Below are 19,334 nucleotides of genomic sequence, written 5' to 3' on the forward strand. Positions count from 1 at the left end.
GCTTAGAAACAGTTAAGGGATCATAATTTCTATCCTAAAAGTATTTTTAGAGTAATAGTTTGACATATAGTGAAATACCAGTACATGTATTTTACTCTGGCAGAGAGGTAAGTTACAGTAAATGAGAAGTGTAATTCCACTTTTATGTGTCCTTTAATTAAGATATACCATGGCCAACAAAATGTCATAAATCAAAACCAAAATATTTGTTAATTTACTTAATTTAAACTTGCTTTTCTATTGTACATATAAAAATAAATATTCATGGACCTCAGAATTAATTACATTTGCGTTGTTAGACACTGGCACACCGTTAGCATAGCTTAGCATGAAGACTGGAAACGGCCAAACAGAAATTAAATGGACCCATTGTATTTCAATGGGGCCAAACAACAAGTTGCTGTTTTATGAATGGTTGTGCCGGACTATTTCTTGGCTCTAAGCAGTTGCCAGGCAACCAGAGGAAGTAACTCTTAGCCAAGAAATAGTCCGGCACATAACCATCCATAAAAAGGCAACTTGTCGTTTTTACAGCTTGTCTTTTTTTCTAACGTCAGTTTTTTCCAGTCTTTATTGTAAGCTAAGCTAACCAGCTGCTGGCTGTATCCTCATATTTAACATACATATCAATCTTCTCACCCAACTTTCTCAAAATCTCAAACTCTTACACAATAATTTGTGGACTGACAGGTTATGATGTAAACTAGATAATACCAGTTTTATTTGTAGATTACACTCTAAGAGAAAGAGAAACTTAAGACATTTTCATTTCAAAAGGAGAACAAGTCATCAAATCAGGTATTCAAATCTGTAACATTGTCGTTCATCTTTTTTTTCTTTTTTTACAAGCAAAAATATGTCTTTACACACATCTTTTTTAAAAGAACACTATGTACATCATGGATACATTACATGCCACTGAAATTCTCATGTGGGGGGGAGGCAGTGCTTTTCATTTAACTGACCCCCATTACTGTGAAAAACTTCAAGTAATCTCTTATAAAAAATAGAACATTTATTTTTGCCTCTCAAAAAAGGTTTTCTAAAAATACACATATGAACAGCATTACAATTTGGCAATGCATAGGCCCTAGTATCACTCTTAATTTCATAAATGCAAAGGAGCATAATAGATGACAAAGCTGCAAATAATAATAATATTAAAGCAAAAAAAAGATTTTCTGACTCCAGAAGCAGCGCAGGCTGTGGTTGAGGTGTGACCAGGGGAGAAAGCGCTGGTGTGTTCGTCTTTTCAAATGTGCGGTCTTCAAAGAATGTCGAAGTGTCTGCTGTAAACAGTTTAGAGAGGATTAGGAGACAAGGGAAAGCTGTGAGGTGGAGGACTGAGGAGTGACATGCTGCTAATGGAGGAGGAAGAGGGAGATGTGCGGTGGCTGAATAATGTTTCAGGGCAAGGACAACGACAACAAAAAGCGACAAAGACAGGAGAGCTGGCTGTTTGAGGTGGAGATGAGGAAGAGTGGTTTGGAGTCAAGGAAGAAGGACACAGAGGTTGGGGAAAAAGCTTGAGGTCCCTGCCGATGTTGGCTTTTCTGCCAGAGCTGTAGTTGCATGGCTGCAGGTCGAGGTGGTTAGCAGTCGCTGGTTTTCGCCCTGTCACAAGACATAGAGTATTTAAAGAGGTTGAACTCAAAACACAATTTTCTACTAGTGTCGAGTGTCAGTGAAGCTCAAGTTTCATTAATCAAGTTATTGTCTTCAGCTTGGTCAAGTTAAAGGTCCCATGGCATGAAAATTTCACTTCATGAGGTTTTTTTAACATTAACATGAATTCCCCCAGCCTGCCTATGGTCCCCCAGTGGCTAGAAATGGCGATAGGTGTAACCCGAGCTCTGGGTATCCTACTCTGCCTTTGAGAAAATGAAAGCTCAGATGGGCCGATCTGGAATCTGCTCCTTATGAGGTCATAAGGGGAAAGGTTACCTCCCCTTTCTCTGCTTTGCCCGCCCAGAGAATTTGGCCCGCCCATGAGAAAGAGAGAGGGCTTGCAAAGGAGCAAAGTGGCAGTTGGTCAAGGCCACACCCCTCTCTCTCCTCCTCAGTAGCATTTAAAGCTACAGACACAGAAATGGCACATCCTAAGGAAAGCTCATTGTGGGACTGGCTCTAGTAGCTGTAATTCTGCACCAAGGCTGAATTTCAGGAAATAGACTTCAGATACAGTATTAGGGGACCACTAAGGTCTGTATAAAAGCATCCAAAAAACAGCATGTCATAGGACCTTTAACAAAATAAAACTAAACCACAGAGAGCAGAGATCTAAAGGTTTGCTCAGCAGTTAGCAGGAGCTGTGGCACGATACAATGTCTTGGATCACTTTGATCATACTAATATTAGATTGAGTGTAAATACAGTGAAAGCAGCCATCGTGTAAGCAACATGTCACACTGTATTCAGATATTCTTAGCTGTAACATTTTGAAGAACATTTCCATTTAGTAATGGCAGAGCATTAGAACACGTGATTAGATTTGATTATCTGTGAGCTAAACGGAGACTCATCCCCGTATGATGTAGAAGGGGTTTGAAGATAAGAGTAGATCTGAAACAATTAGTCAATTAATCGATTAGTTGATGAACAGAACAACTTTAATCATTTAGTTCAATTATCAAGCAAAAATGACAAATATTCTCCAGTTCATTTTGTTTTTGTCTCTTTTAAATAAAAAAAAATATATTGTTAATTGTATATATTTGGGCGTTTGTCTGTTAGTTGGACGAAAAAGACTTTCAAAGAAGTAATCTTGGGCTCTCTGAACCTGAGATGAGCACTGTGGCCTACTGTACTTCCAAGTTCAAATTCAGCCAAAATAAAGGTTATGTACTGTAGGCATGTAAATCTGCCCAGATTTGGCTTTAGATTTGTTATTATTTATACTGCCCTGTGCCTTTTACTGCTAAAACCTACTTACATCGGCATGAATATTACATTTAACGTGCAAAAAGAACACAACAGGATGAATATCAATAGAGGTGAAACGATTTAGCTTGATAACAAAACAGCAGCACTTTTATCTGCAAAGCAGTGTCTTAGTGAGGGGAAAACTTTAGTGCTTGTTGATTATAATCGTGTTTTACACTGGTGTGCTCAATAACCTTTGACAAGATTGAACATACTAAATGCCACCAAATTTGAATCTATGATGCACAGCATAAATTAGCACCTTGCATTATTCCAACTCAACCTGACATTTTAGAGCTTCAACAGCTAAACCACAAATACACACACACACACACACACACACACACACACACACACACACACACACACACACACACACACACACACACACACACACACACACACACACACACACACACACACACACACACACACACACACACACACACACCATGCTGGAGTGCAGCCAGAATTAACACAACTCCAAACCACAGGAGCCAAGCAAATCATGAAACCAAGTGCAAAACCTCAACAGAAAACAAAAACACAGCAGACACCAAGTGCACACACACCTCCATGTACTCTTTTTAAAAGCTGTGGGTAAACCTCGTCCTCTAAATGTGCTCTTCGTGGTTGTTGTTGCTGTCACAGAGGGGGGTAAATATATACTGCCCCTGACTGGACAGGCCAGCTCTTGTCATGTGCAGCAAATGCAGCCCAAACTGTCCGAGAAGAACCACAACAGCAGAGTAAGATCTCGTCAGAAATGGTGCAGTTTGGGCCGAGTTACAGGAACAACACTGACATGTCACACAACAAAGGAAGGCTTCTGAGAAATGACTTAGTGAGCCAGTTTTGGAGGTGCACAGTCATCAGAAATGAGTGCTTCATCAGGACTAACCGTCCCGCCTTTATGAGAACATGAAGTAGGTGTCAGTTAGCTACACTGGTGGCTTCACACTAAATGACTGAGGATGTTGAGAGAGAGGGAAAAAAGATTAAAAAAAAAGCTATTCAGCTATTTTCAGCCATTAGGTTTAGTCGTGTACTGGGAAAGCCTGGCTGGATTTCCTCTGAGGATAAAATAAATGAAGCTGATAACTGACTTGTAGAGTAAAAATGCTGTCTTACTTTTATGTCTAAAGCGAACTAGAAAACTGGGAAGCATGCAAAATGATGATGACACTGCAGATTATTTACATCTCCTGTTATGGAACAACATTATATGAGGATTGCATCAGCAGTTGCTCTTTTTTGTTAACACATATGATGGAGTCGGTTTTGTTTAATACATAAATGTTTGTATATCACACTTGGCAGTTTAAATTACAGCATGTAATGAATAGAAAAATGGCATTGTGATGGTGATTGATAAATCATCGTGGAAGGTGGTTTCGGCCAAAAGATATAATCACCTTTTTCTCTTCTTCTCTGAGTCGTTTGTCCTAGGTTTGCTTTGGGGTGTCTTGGCTGTGCCTGATTTGGAGATGCTGTCTTCTCTGCGTCGTTTGCTGTGTAATAAGAAGGGAAAATGGGTAAACAGCTGTCCATCCAGTTTAAAAAAAAAAAAAAAAATCACCAATGACCTATTCAGAACATTGAACGAATACGACCAAGAGCCAGACTGAGTGTACTGACTGTGTTGTGCTGCCGTCCTGCTCCTGTTCCTTGCAAGGAGACTGTGCTGGTACTTTGTCATCCTGTCTGTAGTCTCCTCCCTCCTCCAGCTGACCTCCCCGTTGGCTGCCGTTGAATCGCTCTGTCGGACACCTGGCCTGAGGCTGAGTTGAGAGGGGAGACTCCGATGTCGGCTCCTGATCTTCCCTGGACAACTCCCGCCACCGGTTCTTAACACACAGACAAGTGGAAGATAGTTGACTTTCAAGTTTTTTTTTCTACTGATGCAATAAATAAATAAATGGCAAATAATTTGAGAGGGATATCATTCAGACATTAAAGTGTATTGGCAAAGCAGGCCACAATACCATTTTGCCACAGATTAAAACAGCCTACAATTGGTCATTTTGTTGTAAAATGATATGATGGAATGATGTTCTTGTCAAAAATGTCCAGTGTGTGACAAATAAATGTAGCTGACAATGACAACTATTAGCCTTATTGTTGTTATTATGCAAGATCAAGATGGCCCCATACCAAAAGCACATACACACTGTGGCTTGATGCACACAAATCACTTCTCTGTCAAACATTCAGGAAACTGGCTTGGACAAAACGCTATCATTTCTTACTTCTGACATTCTTGACAAAAGTCAATAGGCCAAGATATATCACTCTACGAGTAACAAAAGAAAAAGAGAGGGACAGAAAAAGACAAACTGAAAGAATTAGTTTCATCCTCAATGGCGCGAACAACTGCCATAGTTGGATCAGGATGTGTTAAAAGGAACTCTTAACATATGAAGAAAAGTTACTGCTCTTTGTAGAGACAAATGGGTGAACAGAATTGAGGTAAGGCAAAAAAAAAAAAAAAGAATTCACATTTCTTGGCCAATGGTTTTCCAGTGTGGGCTTAAAGCAATTAATTCAATTCAATTGAATGTCAGTCAGTTTTTAACTGCATCAATTAGACAGCAGTTTCTACATGTGTCACTTTACATTACATGGCATTTAGCTGACACTTTTATCCAAAGCGACTTACAATTGCTATATATGTCAGAGGTCGCACGCCTCTGGAGCAACTATGGGTTAAGTGTCTTGCTCAGGGACACATTGGTTGATGTATCACAGTGGGAATTGAACCCCAGTCTCCCACACCAAAGGCATGTGTCATATCCACTGTGCCATCATCACCTCTGTCACTCTGTGTTTCCCACACAGACTAATGTGTGGCGGTGCGCCTCACTATCAACACCAGCCACCGCACATTGCGTTTCGTTATTCTTTTTTTTAAAACGCTATTTAAAACACATTCTTATGCATTTCCTTTCCCTGCTCTCCTCCGTCTCTCTATCACTTGTGTGTCACACACACGGTGCGGTGTTTGGTGTTTTTAGCCCCCAACGTCGCCTTCCAGGCAGCGCGGCAATGGTTATGTCAAAGAAGTTATGTTAGTGTTAAGGTGAGGGTTAGCTGCCTGTAAGGCGATATTGGAGGCTTAAAACACCATCGAGCTCACCGTGCACACAGCGTCTATCTCCATAAAAGGACAGAAGACGGCTGGCGAAATTCACAAGTTCACTAAACGTTGGTATCTATCTCGTGAACACCTTTACACAATCACACATTCACAATCACCGACCCGACTCTTAGCAAACAAGTGATTGTGCCTGCTTTAGAAAGTGAACTAGTCGCAAGTTTGCGGTAAAATGCAGTTGGGTTGTCGAGGTCAAAACACTATATAGCAGCTGTGAATCAAATAAACGTATAATAAATAATGTTATGTCATTTTTTACTCTTACACCCCCCCGCCACAATTTGCTTTTGAATCTGTGGGAAACACTGACTTTTTTCCCTTTCATTTCAAAAGCAAGATTTGTGAAGAGTGACAGAGGGCTTCTGACAGAGGATGTAGGGCTAAGCAACAGTTTTTTTGTGATAATTTTATTTAATAAAACAAACTTTTTTTTTTTTTTTTTAAGACTCAAATCGCAGGGAAGTGTTTCTTTCTTTCTATACGATTACATAAAGCTCCTTTATCAATAAGATGTGGCCGGAAGCCTGGCCAGGAGGGTCTGCTGATACGTTGGGAGATCTACAGTAGCCTTGTTTCATCTACCTCCTGCCAGTCAATAATGGGGGTGAGTCTAATGGATTCAACTTGTTCTCAGTCAGCTGCATCACAATAATTATCTGATGCAAACCTCAATCAAATACGTTTAATAAAAACTCCACATGATACTCTCTTGTAAATAATCATTTAGACTGGAATATATTTTGAATTGGAAATATTGTTTACAACGTGGCTCACATGCTGGCAAACATTTATTCCCCTTAATTGACAGTATGTGACTTAAGCACGCATAGACTGAATAACTGTGGCGTATAAAATAAACAAATATCGATTATCAGGCCGACCCTCTGCCATACTTTTGTATTTTTCTCTACAGCCAAAATCCCAATTGAACAGATGCCTGCAGAAACTCACAAACTGACACAGTACAGTCTGTGTTTGGACCATAAGGATGAAGGGAAATAAGAGTATCTGTGTTTATAAGCAAACAAGATAAAATGGAGAGGAAAAAGTACTTAGTGTACTGAGCATAGACAGTTAGAGAAATGGACAAAGCCACGCTGTAGACTTCCACTGAGACCAGTGAAGTATTTTAGAAGCACATTTCCGGTGATGGCTGAGTGTTACTGTCTGAAAGTTGTAAGTCTTCTGCTAGCTGTGCCAAGAGAAATCTCAATCATTCCCAATCTTACAGAGACGGAGAGCGTAGGTATATGTTAGGAGATAACATAGGCACGGGCTAATTATTGCTAACTAAAATCATAGTTAACATTAGTAATTAAACTTAAACAGCTAATGTAAGCCAAAACTGCCTGCGAGCTTCTCCTGTACTCTACGGTAATTCCTCTACTATGCGACAGTAAGTCGCGTGGTTATGACACAATCGTTAGCCTATTTTTACAAAAACATCTACTACGGAGCCATAACGTGAGATACAAGGTAATGGAGCCTTTTATACATTGTCGTGTTTCTTTAGAAATAAACAATGGACAAATAGAGTCTTTAAACGCTTCAGATGTAAAGTTATTCGCTGTCAAAGTGGCGCCAAAATGAATGGCAGTCAATGGAATGCTAACGGCAGGTGATGGCTTGTTAGCATCAAAATGGCTCCATAGGAGGTACGCTTTGTGGAGGCTCGCTTACCCCCTTGGTACTGAGTGATAGAATTGGTCACGGTGTGTGTGTGGTGCAGGTACCTGTACAGAGGAGTCTCCCATGATGCACTTGGATCCTTCGAGGACAGCCATGAAGGAGAAGCGCAGCTGGTCAGGGGTCTGGATCAGGCCCATGCGATACTTCCTCATGTCCAACAAGATGCTTTTGATGTCCACTGATGAGGGGTCTTTCCTCTTGGCCATCTGGACAGGACAGCAATGTAAACTACTGTAGCTCAGCTAACCAGGATGAACCCCCTGTTCTCTCGATATCTGGTGACTAATTTGTTGGTTGTGTTTAGGAAGGAAATTTTAAGTCTGACACATTGTTACACTTCTCCAGTCTGTGACAGTGGGTATAATGCAACAGTTTTGGGATCATATGCTGTAATTCAGCTTTTTAAGTGCCTTATATTTTTTGATCTGGCTTATCTATCGCTACATCATCATGTTTTCATGTGTTTTCCCAGCATGCCAAGAGAACAACGTTGCATTTTAGCCAAGTACATAACCACATAAAAGCTTTACGTTTGAGTTGTTTGAGGTGTTTTTCTTCAGTATTTTTTTCTCTTTCAACTACGTTCTGAAGCAGGTATCAATCAGAAAATAGGTTTATTTAAAATGTAAATAATAACACACACAGATGTCTAAATGATTAATCAAACCACTGTAGCAAAGAACAAACAGGGAAATATTTCTGCTTAGTCAGAATCTGGAAACACTGATACAAACTAAGAGGCAGGACTTACCAGGACCACACAAGTATCAACTAATGAAAACGTCCCTGAGCGTCCAATTCCAGCGCTGCAGTGCACCACAGCCGGCCCGTGTTCTACCTCCAACGCTCCCGACTCCCGCACTTTGAAGAGGAAGTTTAGGAAGGATGCCGGGGACTCTGGGACACCAAAATCAGGCCACGTGGTGTAATGAAAGTGGCAGATCTCTCTCTTCTCCCCTGTCTGTGAGAGCAGCGAACAGAGGCCCTTATTAGCAGGTACAAAATTTATATTTGCAGCCCTATCAGTGCGGATTTTGATCAGTTCTGTTTGAGGTGACTTTAGTACACTTTCAGTAGTGTTTGAGAGTTGAACTAAACAAACATTTTCTACAGTTTCAATTCATGCAAGAAACCAGGTTCAGCAAGTCAAGCCCTGTGTGTACTTCTTTCTCATGTGTATTGTTCTATCAGCTTGGCAGTTCCTTCCTTCCTCCAGGTGAAAAATGGATTGCAGAAATTCATAACATTAAAGTTAGAAGAAATTCTGATTCAAAAACATTGTTGTTCAAGCATATGCTTTGTATTTTACATACACTTTGCATTTCTCAACACCTACACACTGCAAATACTTTGGTGTGTGGGAACATGTCTGTGACACAAAGTCTGTGAAAACAGAAAAGAATGAGCTTTAGCGATACACAAGGATGTTTTCAGTTCAAAGAAGCCTCGGACAACACAGGGGCATGTGATGCATCTTAGTGCGATACCCTTGAACCATTTCAGTTCTACTTTGAAACCTTTAACTGGGAATGCCCCGTGCTGTGCCTACACTAAGATTCTGCAGCTCCAACACTCTGGTGGTGTAGTAAGACTTGGTGTCTTCTGACAGCAGCTTGACCAAGAAACGTGTGTCTCTGAAGGCCATCTCCCTCTCCTCGGCTGTGGGCCAGTACTGGGCACACTTTTCCTGTCACACAAGGAGAAAGGAGACAAGCATGGTAAGAGATACCAAATAGGTTAAACTTCTGACAAAGAAATACACCTGATGAAAAGCAGATGCTGGCCTTGAAGACAGTTTGAGCCTCAGCTTTGAGAGGAAAGCTGGAGAATAAATCAAATAATGCTGAGGATAAACATCCTCTTCGTCTCCTCTCTCCCCACACATACTTACACGTTTACCTGGTCACACTTACGTAATACACTTTCACACATGCACAGAAACATACACAAATACAAAACCTTAAAACGTTGCTTTCCCATCAACTCAATTCAATTTTATTCATAGTGTCAAATCACAACAGACGTTATTTCATGGCCACTTTACAGATAGAGTAGGTCTAAACGATTCCCCCCCCATGAGCATGCATTTGGTGCGACAGCAGCGAAGAAAAACTTCCTTTTAACAGGCAGAACCTGGCTCTTATCATCACTGCTATTATTATACACTCAATATTTATTCTCAGCATACAGTATTTTATTAGTAAACAGACAATGGCTAGAGCTGTTGAGGATAAGTCTGTTATGTAACCTCTCCTCTGCAGGATTGGAGAGCTGGCCTACATGAAAGATCCTTGATAATATCTGTGGACTAGGTACTCTTTATCTTCTATTTCCAAGAAAACAGTGAGTGAATCTCATGACCCAGCCAGATCCACTCCAGCTGCTTTACTGAGAAACAGAGAGATCCCAGCTGCTCTATGTGAGCGAGAGTGCAAGTGTGTGTTTGTTTAATTGGCACAACACAGGACCACTGGATTTAAAAAAGAGTTGAGAGGTTGGGCTGCATCCCAGTTCCTCTCAGACATCTGGGAACACGCTGTCAAAACACTGAATTCCTGTTATCCTGCTGACAGGAGACTGAAGCTTCACAATGAAGCATTTAAACAGAATTCAAAATGGATCAAACAAGTGGCATAATTTATTTCACACTGTGAGCCGACTGCTTACTTTAACAAAGTATGCGTGTTGCTGGGGATAAAGTGGTCAGTATATAACTAGTCTTTCTGTGGTCTATTCAGTATTTCTGCAGTCTGTCTGTGGGTGTCAAAGATGTCAAACCAGACACAATGGCTATGTTCGGACTGCAGACCTTAATGCTCAATTCCTATTCATTGCCAGATCCGATTCTTTTGACTGACTGTTCGCTTTTTTATTTTATTTTATGTGGGCCGCATCAGACTCAAGAACTGGGCACAGCCTGAAAGTGTGACAATGGTCACTCTAAATTGATGTCAGATTCCGATCCGACTGTCCAGACTGACTGTTTTTTTTTTTTGTAAATCCGACCTGTAACAGATTTGGACCACATATGAAAGTGGCCTAAATCAAAACTGGAAAAGATCGAATGCCATGTGACCTGGGCTGTTCACACTGTCATGAAAAAAAAATCAGAAATGAGCAAAAAAAAAAAAAAAACTTTGGCCTGCAGTCTGAATGTGTAGCCAGTGAGGCCTTTTTATTATCATATTGTGTACTTACTGAGCCTTTCTCTATGACCCTGTTAAGCATTATGACCGCCTTGGTCTTCTGCTCCCAGATCATGAGCCAAAAGTGGCCACAGGTGTTCCTGAGGGGGCCCTGTGGGCAACAAACACACACACACACTTTGATCAGTTACATGACAGCAGGAGGAAATGAGTCCAGTGGGACACTGGGAAATCATTTGCAATGGAAATGTTTATCATCTTTCAGGCATGAATACATTAGGCTGAGAATTGTCTTTATTAATGTGATTACTGTGCAACTAACAAGTGTTCATTCAAAGGTCAAGACTGCTAAAGGTTATAATGTGGTTGAGTTTTGAAAACTGCACTCTGTGAGGTGCAATATCTTGAAATGTCAAATGTCTGAAATAAAACAGAATAGATAACATACAGAAGCATGGACAATGCTGAGACTCTGTCAACAAGTCTTTGCTTTACTTGCTTTTCTTTTCATGACTAAATTTAAATATGTCAGTAAAGATTAAAAGGATAATCCATCATGTAGAGTAACACACTGATGTCATGTATATTAGGATTCAACTAATTAAAGGTTTAGTGGAAATAATTAGTTGTGATATAATTGCAGAATAAACTGCTACAATTTTGTTTAAGGTTCCACTATTTCAGGATACAAAATTAATTGGACAGAAGCAAGCATTACCTCAAATGTTTGGCTTTTTTAAGCACTTTGTTCACATATTTTTTATTGTGCAACAAGAAACCTGATAACTCATTTCAGACCACCTCTGTCTAAACAGTGTTGCGATACATTAGAATGCCTAAACAAACCACAGATTAATTGATATTTCACTCTAGTCATGTTAAATTGAGCAAACTTTCTGTGGCTTTTAATTACTTTAGCAGTATTCAGTGAGCAATATCATTTGGTGAACAAGAATCTTCAGCGTCTTTTGAGTGGCAGTTTGTTGATGTTAGGATGTCAGTTTAGTGTCTTTTGAGTGGTGAGCTGATAGGGCAAATACTGACATGTGACATGAGGGTATGTGTGTGTGCAAGGCTTGATAAGCCAGATGCCCCTGTGTGGATGGGGTACAGAGATGATGACGAAGATTCATTGAGAAGTTTGAGGAAGCAGAGGCCGAGGGCCTCAAGAGGAACCAACGCTACACCACAGACGCGCTGAAGAGAACCACTGGGAGAAAGACTGTTCCGACAGAAAAGACTTTGCTTTCCCGTTTTCCCACAACAAGTCTTTTGTAAATACTCCTTCTTAAAACAACTTGAACGTACACAACGAGAAAACGCTGTGGCTGGCCATGCCCAGAGAGACGACGCTGGAGCAGCACACAAGGAAGCTGTTGGCTGTCGACTGCCAGGGGTACCGGGGCCAGCAGCCGTTTTCCGACCGTGACACTATGCAGCTCTGGGTGGGTCGAGCTTGACACTGCATGACCACTTTAGATTTAGGGAAGACCTACACTCACCCAGGCAACTTAGTCTCATCTTCACGTTAAACGTGACACGTAGGGACAAGGAGACAGGGGGATTAGTGTTACCGGATGAGTTAACCTTTAGCAGCGGTGTTGTTGTTGTTTAACGAGCCTGGTTAGCTTAGCTGCCCATAACACTAGCAAGAAAAAATAAATCACATTAAAAAGTTAAGTGGTTATTTGTCCTTTCATTTCCTGAAGACAGGAGAATATTTAAAGTTGTGTGAGATGAAGAAGTCCCTGTGTGGGGTTTCTTTTAGGAAAGCAATAACTTAATCATTTTGGCTTTACAAATTACTTGACATGAGGCATTGGTCCTCAATAATCATACTATTTCAAACGTATACATGTACCCTTAAAATATCATTACTGTAAGTTGGAGAGTTGAGGAAATTTCACACAGCGACACCCTTGGAAAAAATGAATAATAAATAAACCACTGTCAAGACCAGGATTTCACTGCCTCTTAAATAACATTAGCGTTAAGGTTGTAATAATAGACCTGTATGCATGATTGTTTTTACTGGAATTAAAAGCCTTGGACTTGCCTGTGTCAATATGTAACTCCTCTGGGCTTCCTCCATGACTACCAGACTTGCATTGATGTAGTCGTTTTCTGTGCTCTCCAGCTTCACCCGACTGTGATCAACTGCAGGCAGCGTGAGAGAAAATTATTTTGGGAAAAGTTGTAAATTGACAGACATTGTTAGAGGTTTAGAGAAACGTCACAGTGTAAACAGTCTGGACTTTCCACCAATGTTTACCTACATGGACTGACATCTCTATATCTGTTTCGGTTGCGATTCTCTGGATACTTTGCCACTTTGTAGGAGCACTCGTGGGACTGATTCCTTATTTCCTGAAGACAATAGAAAGATGCACAACAAGTAACGGTTATAGCATTACATTTTATGGCACCCTGACAGGGGCTCAATACCAACACTACTGTTTGCCCAAAAAAACTGTACACGGTTACTTTCAACACTGAACATCTGATCCCACTTGTAGAGTGAAGTATAAAACAACAAGTGACTTAGCTATAAAATGTAGCTAATCACACTGAGCTTCAACCACATGCACAAGCTTAGAATACTGACTGAGCTAACGGTAACATTTACGTTATCATATTAAAGTGCATCAGTGTGTATAGAAAAAAAACAAACGTATGAAGGAAGTTGGCGATAAATAACAGGTTAAATATCGGATACTTGATGAGCTAGCCGAACTGTTAGCTTGCTAGATTAATGCGCGCTTGAAGTACTATCTATGTTAGCTTTATGCTAACTATGCTAACAGACTTACTAGGTAAAGCTTTTGCCACCGGCCCTCTGAATCTATGGCTTCAAACTCCTGGTCCATTTTCACAGTGGCAATGCCAGTGTATTTTAATCTAGGTACTATAATTAGCTGTCCGACTGACTACCTCATTACTTTATTCAAGCTGGAGAAGCTTTTGGTCAAAGGATTATTACTTCCCTACGCTAACGAGCTCTCGCTAAAGTGTCCGTCGTCTCTCTCTGGTGGTGCAGTAGTTGACATCTGAAGAAGTGGCATGTGCGCATGCGCCACCAGGGGTCCTCCAGTAGCTGTCAAAAACAAACGTAGCAAAGATATTCAGTGACACACGAGATGTCAAGCATCTGTCGGTACACGATCCGTTCTGCCTGCACGATCCGTTCTGCACATGCGCAAAATATTCGCGCATGCGCGGTTGTACGAGGATTTACGACACTGCACGATCTGTTCCACGCTTCCGGTCGACAGCCAAGCTAACGTTAGTTTAGCTAACAGCTAATTCGGCTAACCGCTAGCTGATTGTAGCGGTCTGCCGTTAGCCTCCACAGGCAAGCTAACGTTAGTTTAGCTAACGGCTCATTCGGCTAACCGTTAGCTGATTGTAGCGGTCTGCCGTTAGCCTCCACAGGCAAGCTAACGTTAGTTTAGCTAACGGCTCATTCGGCTAACCGCTAGCTGATTGTAGCGGTCTGCCGTTAGCCTCCCCAGGCAAGCTAACGTTAGTTTAGCTAACAGCTAATTCGGCTAACTGCTAGCTGAGACAGCATGTAATAACTTTAAAAGACCCTCAAAATAAAACTTGAAAATAAACGTTGACATATATAACAAACACCTAACATATATAACAGCTGTTTACTTGTGCTCATTTAAAATACAATCACTCAATACTTGTCTTTATTGTTATTACTGTGAAGTCTTAATTTAGCTGTAGCTTGCTTTTCCCATTACGTTTGAGTTAACGTTATTTCATTAGACTGAATCTAGCTGTCAGCTAGCGGTTAGCCGAATTAGCTGTTAGTTAAACTAACGTTAGCTTCCCGGTGGAGGCTAGCCATAGGCTAGCGTGGAACAGATCGTGCAGGTCGTATCCTCGGTAAAACAGTATTATCTTGCGCATGTGCAGAACGGATCGTGCAGACAGCATCTATCACTCAATCTAAACCCCCCCTTTTGAGAATAAATTCATATAATTGAATCTAATGCGTATGTAGATTTGTTTTGTTATATTACAAATATACATGGATATACATACAGGAACAGTGCATATTAATAAACATTTCTGTCAATATGCCAGAGTTAGCCAGAAGGCTATTTTTCATTTGCAGTCCCTAGACAGATGGTAAAAAGTCACCCTAAAAGAAAGTAAAATTACATATTTACATAGCAATATAACATTTAAAATACATTTAGTAAAAAGTACTATTAAGCTAAAATGTACAATAGGAGCACAGCAGACCACAATCAGACAAACATCAGACAAAGACATTAACACATGCACACACACAAAGCAAGAAGCCAGCAGTGGGCAGCAAGAGCAGGTCAAGAAGTTAATGGTAATGTTGACAGTTCTGATTATCGATGAGCCATTTCTTTAACTGGATCTTGAATGTACTATATGTGTTTAGATTTCTGATGGTTATGGGGGTGAGATTCCACTCAGTAGCAGCTCGAACAGAAAAAAAAGTATGGCCAAATACACTTTTCCTAAATGGAATGATACAATCTCCCCTCGCTGCACCTCTGGTTCTGCTGTGTGATCAGCTGTTCGGATGTTGACAAACTGGTGGAGAGGAGGGGATGATAAACCGTGAATAATTTTAGAGACAAGACATAGATTTGAATATTTGACCATGTTTTCCCAATTGAGTAACCTGTGTTTTTGTAATATTGGACAATGATGAAAAATGCTTGGTTTCTTGTCCAGGATTTTAACAGTTCGTTTTTAAAGTGATTGCAGAGGTTTCAGATATGTAACACTAGCTTGTGACCAAATGGGTAAACAGTAAGTGATATGTGAGAAGATCATAGAGTGCATGTACATTTTTGCTGCCTGTGTGGACATTTGATGGCGAATGCATCTAAAGTTACTGAGATTGAATTTGATTCAATTACAGACCCTTTTTACATGTGATGTAAGTGACAACTTTGAATCAATTAAAAACCCCAGATATTTGTATTCAGACATGATCTGCAACCTTTCCCCTAACTATAAAACATCCGGCTCAACACTGCAGTTTCTGTGGGACTTGGCGAAGAACATTGCTACTGTCTTTGATGTGTTCAACTGCAGGCAGGATAAAATTCTCACTTTATTTATATGAAGTGAGAACAACAAAGGTCCTAAATTTGATCCTTGAGGAAGACCGGTGGGGTGAGGGCCTCTGATTTAAATGACTGGACTTTGACATGTTGGGAGTGGTCAGTGAGGTAAGACTCAATCCATTTAAGCGCATCTGAGGAGAAACTGAAACAGCGTAATTTTGTCAGCAAGATTTTATGATTGACGGTGTCAAAGGCTTTCCTGAGAACCAGGAACACGGCACCAACAACCCCACCACGGTCCAACAGAGCTCTGATGTTTTCAGTAAAGAAGCAAGTCACAGTCTCGGTGGAGTAATTTGCTCTAAAGCCAAACTGCATAGGCTGGAGAGGATAGGGTGTGGTATTTAGATGGTTAATAATTTGTTTTGCTATCACTTTCTCAGCAATCTTAGACACTGTGGGCAATATACTGATGGGTCTGTATTTTGACATGGAATGAGGGTCTCCACTTTTGAAAATGGGAGCAACAATAGCTGATTTCCACATGCTTGGGAACATATTTTGTGAAATGGACAGATTGATAATTTAGGTAATGGGGCGTGTGACTGATGTACTGAGCTCCTTGAGCATCACTGCATCCATACCAAAAATATCTTTGCATCTTGATGATCTGGGTGATTTAATGGTCTGTGATACCTCAGATACTGTGATGTTTATTAAACTGAAAACGGATTGATATGTGTCTATTGGAGGAGTGTATGTGTTCTCAGGTGTAAAACAGCTTGCTATGTTAGCCACAGAATCAATAAAATAGTGATTGAACGCCTCTGCTACAACCTCAATATTATTTGTTAGTTGTTCATTTATTTTAATTTCTAGAGTATTTTGTTCTTTGGGGCGATCACCTTTCATTTTTCTTAGCTGGTTCCATATTATTTTAGCATTTCCATTTGATTTTTCAATTATAGTGAGAAAGAAATCTGCCTTTGCTTTTCTTAATGTTCTTACAACTTTATTTCTCAACATGGTAAAACGTCCTCTGTCATGAGTTAATTTCGTTTTATTTGCTATTTTTAGGGCTTGGTCTCGCATTTTCATGAGTTTTATGATGCCTGGGTTTATCCAGGGTACAGTGTTTTTGTGTTGTTTGTGCTTGATTTTTTGTAAGAATTCTTTAATAGTTTTCTCAAGTGTTTTTAAAAATATTTGTCTTTTTCATCATCAACTAAAGGCAAAATTTCATCCCATTGAATTTGGTTAGCTGCAGCTACAAAGTTTTGATATTTACTTTTAGGGATTGTAATAGTTTCTTTTTTTTCTCTAGCACAAGAATGGAAATGTTTTGTGTATGAATCAATTTGACAGTTGATGTTCATGTTTGATTTTACAACTTGTCAACTTTTAGGCCTAGTTGTTCAGATTTAAATTATAAGTGATAACCAAATCTATTTGTCTGACCAACAGTCCAAAACCCAAGATGTTCAGTTTAAGATAAATGTGATGCTTATCATTGTGCTGTACAACACTTCAGTAATCTGATTCATCATGACTGATTACAGGTCAACAAAGAGGACAGAGGGTGAGGACAGAGGACCTCAGACAGGTCTGCCTTAATGTCACAGCTAATTATTCAACAATCTTTTATCTTTCTTCCATTTACTTCTCTTCTTGTGCCAGGTTAATAATAAACAGAGATGAGAGAGGGAAAAGCCTCATGTCTGCTTGGACATGTTTGAACGTGTCTGCAACATAAAGACTAAGGAAGTGATGCAGGTCATGATCTGGCCATAAAAATGGCAACTTAAATGTGACACACAATATAGCCTACATTATGTGAAATATACCTGTGTTACAGTGATCAATACAGCTTACATAAACATTATTTTTGCGATGTTGTCAAACTGTTGGGGAAACTGTTTCCTCTAAATGTCAAAGTCTCTGAGGGGGAATTAAGAACGGTTGGCTTTATCATCAGTATTCTGTGAGAACTGATAAGGCCACACATGGCTACACAAGATAGAAAAACACAAGATGAACACAATGTTCTCTTTCAAACTAGCCTACTGACAAATACCAAGATGCTTCGAGGCAATATGACATGTATTTAAAGACACCCAAGCATCATAAACTAAAAGAGGAAGTTTTACTTTGTCATGTGTCTTTTCTCAAAGCATGAAAGGAGTCTGTGGGCGAGCAATGTGAGACTACAGAGAGCAGAAAGCACTGTGACTGTAGTGTTTGTATTGGGGGTTGGGGGAATGCTTAATCAAGTTGGGAACACGCCTATGCTCAATGCTCACGACAAAAGGCTGCTTCCTACCAGTTAAACCATTATATTTTATGGTTAAGACTTGCTTAATGGTTAAAGTTAGGCTATAGTCAGGAATAAGTTAAAGTTATGGATAGGAATACAATGTTTGTAGAAGAGGCTGGGATAAATCTCTTAGGGAGTAAATCTAGCATTTGCAATGTTCCTCCTATAAGTGACAAAAACAAATAGTGAGAGGGCACATGTAATGTCCCTACGTGATGGTAGGCACATGCATGATAGATGATGGGTGTATGACAAAAATACTCTTCAATGGCCACCGGATGGCAGTATTTCCACTGCTAGATAAACACCGGCTGGTACTGGCAACGTGTCAAGTTAACGGCTGCTATCAGGAAAAGATGTTCCGATTACCTTAAATAACACTTTCAAAATTAATTGGATTAAACGTTACTTAAAGTGTCCAACTTCCTTGTGGAATTTTATTCCCCATTATGTTTTTTCCTCAGTTGGTGGACTCCAGTTTTTATTGGTTTGTACCTATAATATTGACAAAATTCCTCTTAAACTTTCTTCATTCCATAAACAAATGCTGCTGGCTTGGTCTTTGATTTACAAGCATAATTTCACTCCTCATAGGTTTTATATTTGGAACAACAAATATATTTTGTATAAAAACAAATCCATTTTCTTTCAACAGTGGGTTGACAACAACATATTTCTTCTATGTCAATTACTCAACCAGCATGGTCAGCTTTATAATTATGTTGAGTTTATTCATCACTACGGCATCCCTGTCTCTCCGAAGGAATTCTCTATTGTCTTTGATGCAATACCTTCAGCTGTCGTTGCACTCTTTAAAGGTTTTAGTGGGGTTGGTGATCACCCTATACTGTTAAATGTGAAAGAAACAACTGTTGGGAATATCTGTTTTTCACTACAAGCTAAAAGTAAGAATAAGGCAACTCGTCAACTCTTTCAGCAAGACGTTAAGAGTACACCTGCTGCTTTATCGTACTGGTCGTCATATGTTGAAGAGATTTGTTGGGAATAGGCTTGGCTATTGCCACAAAAGTTCTTCTTAACCA

General features: G+C 40.0%; 1 protein-coding gene across 3 annotated transcripts; it reads right to left on the reverse strand.

Moving 5' to 3' along the window:
* Nucleotides 1-134: 134 nt before the first annotated feature.
* Nucleotides 135-13,982, reverse strand: ptpn2b (protein tyrosine phosphatase non-receptor type 2b). 3 transcript variants are annotated; one of them, XM_031296216.2, is made up of 10 exons: nucleotides 13,722-13,982; nucleotides 13,188-13,278; nucleotides 12,968-13,068; nucleotides 10,964-11,062; nucleotides 9,315-9,452; nucleotides 8,517-8,726; nucleotides 7,810-7,971; nucleotides 4,561-4,769; nucleotides 4,338-4,433; nucleotides 135-1,289 (listed from the first exon to the last, which is right to left on the reverse strand). In XM_031296216.2, exons 1-10 carry the CDS (start codon nucleotides 13,776-13,778, stop codon nucleotides 1,268-1,270), a joined length of 1,185 nt encoding a protein of 394 aa, XP_031152076.1. In that variant the 5' UTR covers nucleotides 13,779-13,982; the 3' UTR covers nucleotides 135-1,267. The 3 variants fall into 3 exon arrangements, with proteins under 3 accessions (XP_031152076.1, XP_031152075.1, XP_031152074.1); XM_031296215.2 differs by having other exon boundaries at nucleotides 135-1,614; XM_031296214.2 differs by lacking the exon at nucleotides 135-1,289 and adding an exon at nucleotides 3,357-3,644.
* Nucleotides 13,983-19,334: the final 5,352 nt, after the last annotated feature.

The sequence above is a fragment of the Sander lucioperca genome, chromosome 16, assembly GCF_008315115.2.
Source record: "Sander lucioperca isolate FBNREF2018 chromosome 16, SLUC_FBN_1.2, whole genome shotgun sequence".
NCBI lineage: Eukaryota > Metazoa > Chordata > Actinopteri > Perciformes > Percidae > Sander > Sander lucioperca.

What these genes read in the sequence shown, in the direction of transcription:
- ptpn2b (XM_031296214.2), bottom strand. Translation starts at nt 13,778, where the DNA reads ATGGACCAGGAGTTTGAAGCCATAGATTCAGAGGGCCGGTGGCAAAAG. An exon ending in GGGTCATAGAGAAAGGCTCA is followed by an intron (nt 9,453 to 10,963) that starts GTAAGTACACAA and finishes CTTGTGTGACAG; the next exon opens with GAAAAGTGTGCCCAGTACTG. An exon ending in TCAGAGAAGAAGAGAAAAAG is followed by an intron (nt 3,645 to 4,337) that starts GTGATTATATCT and finishes CTTCTCGGACAG; the next exon opens with TTTGGGCTGCATTTGCTGCA.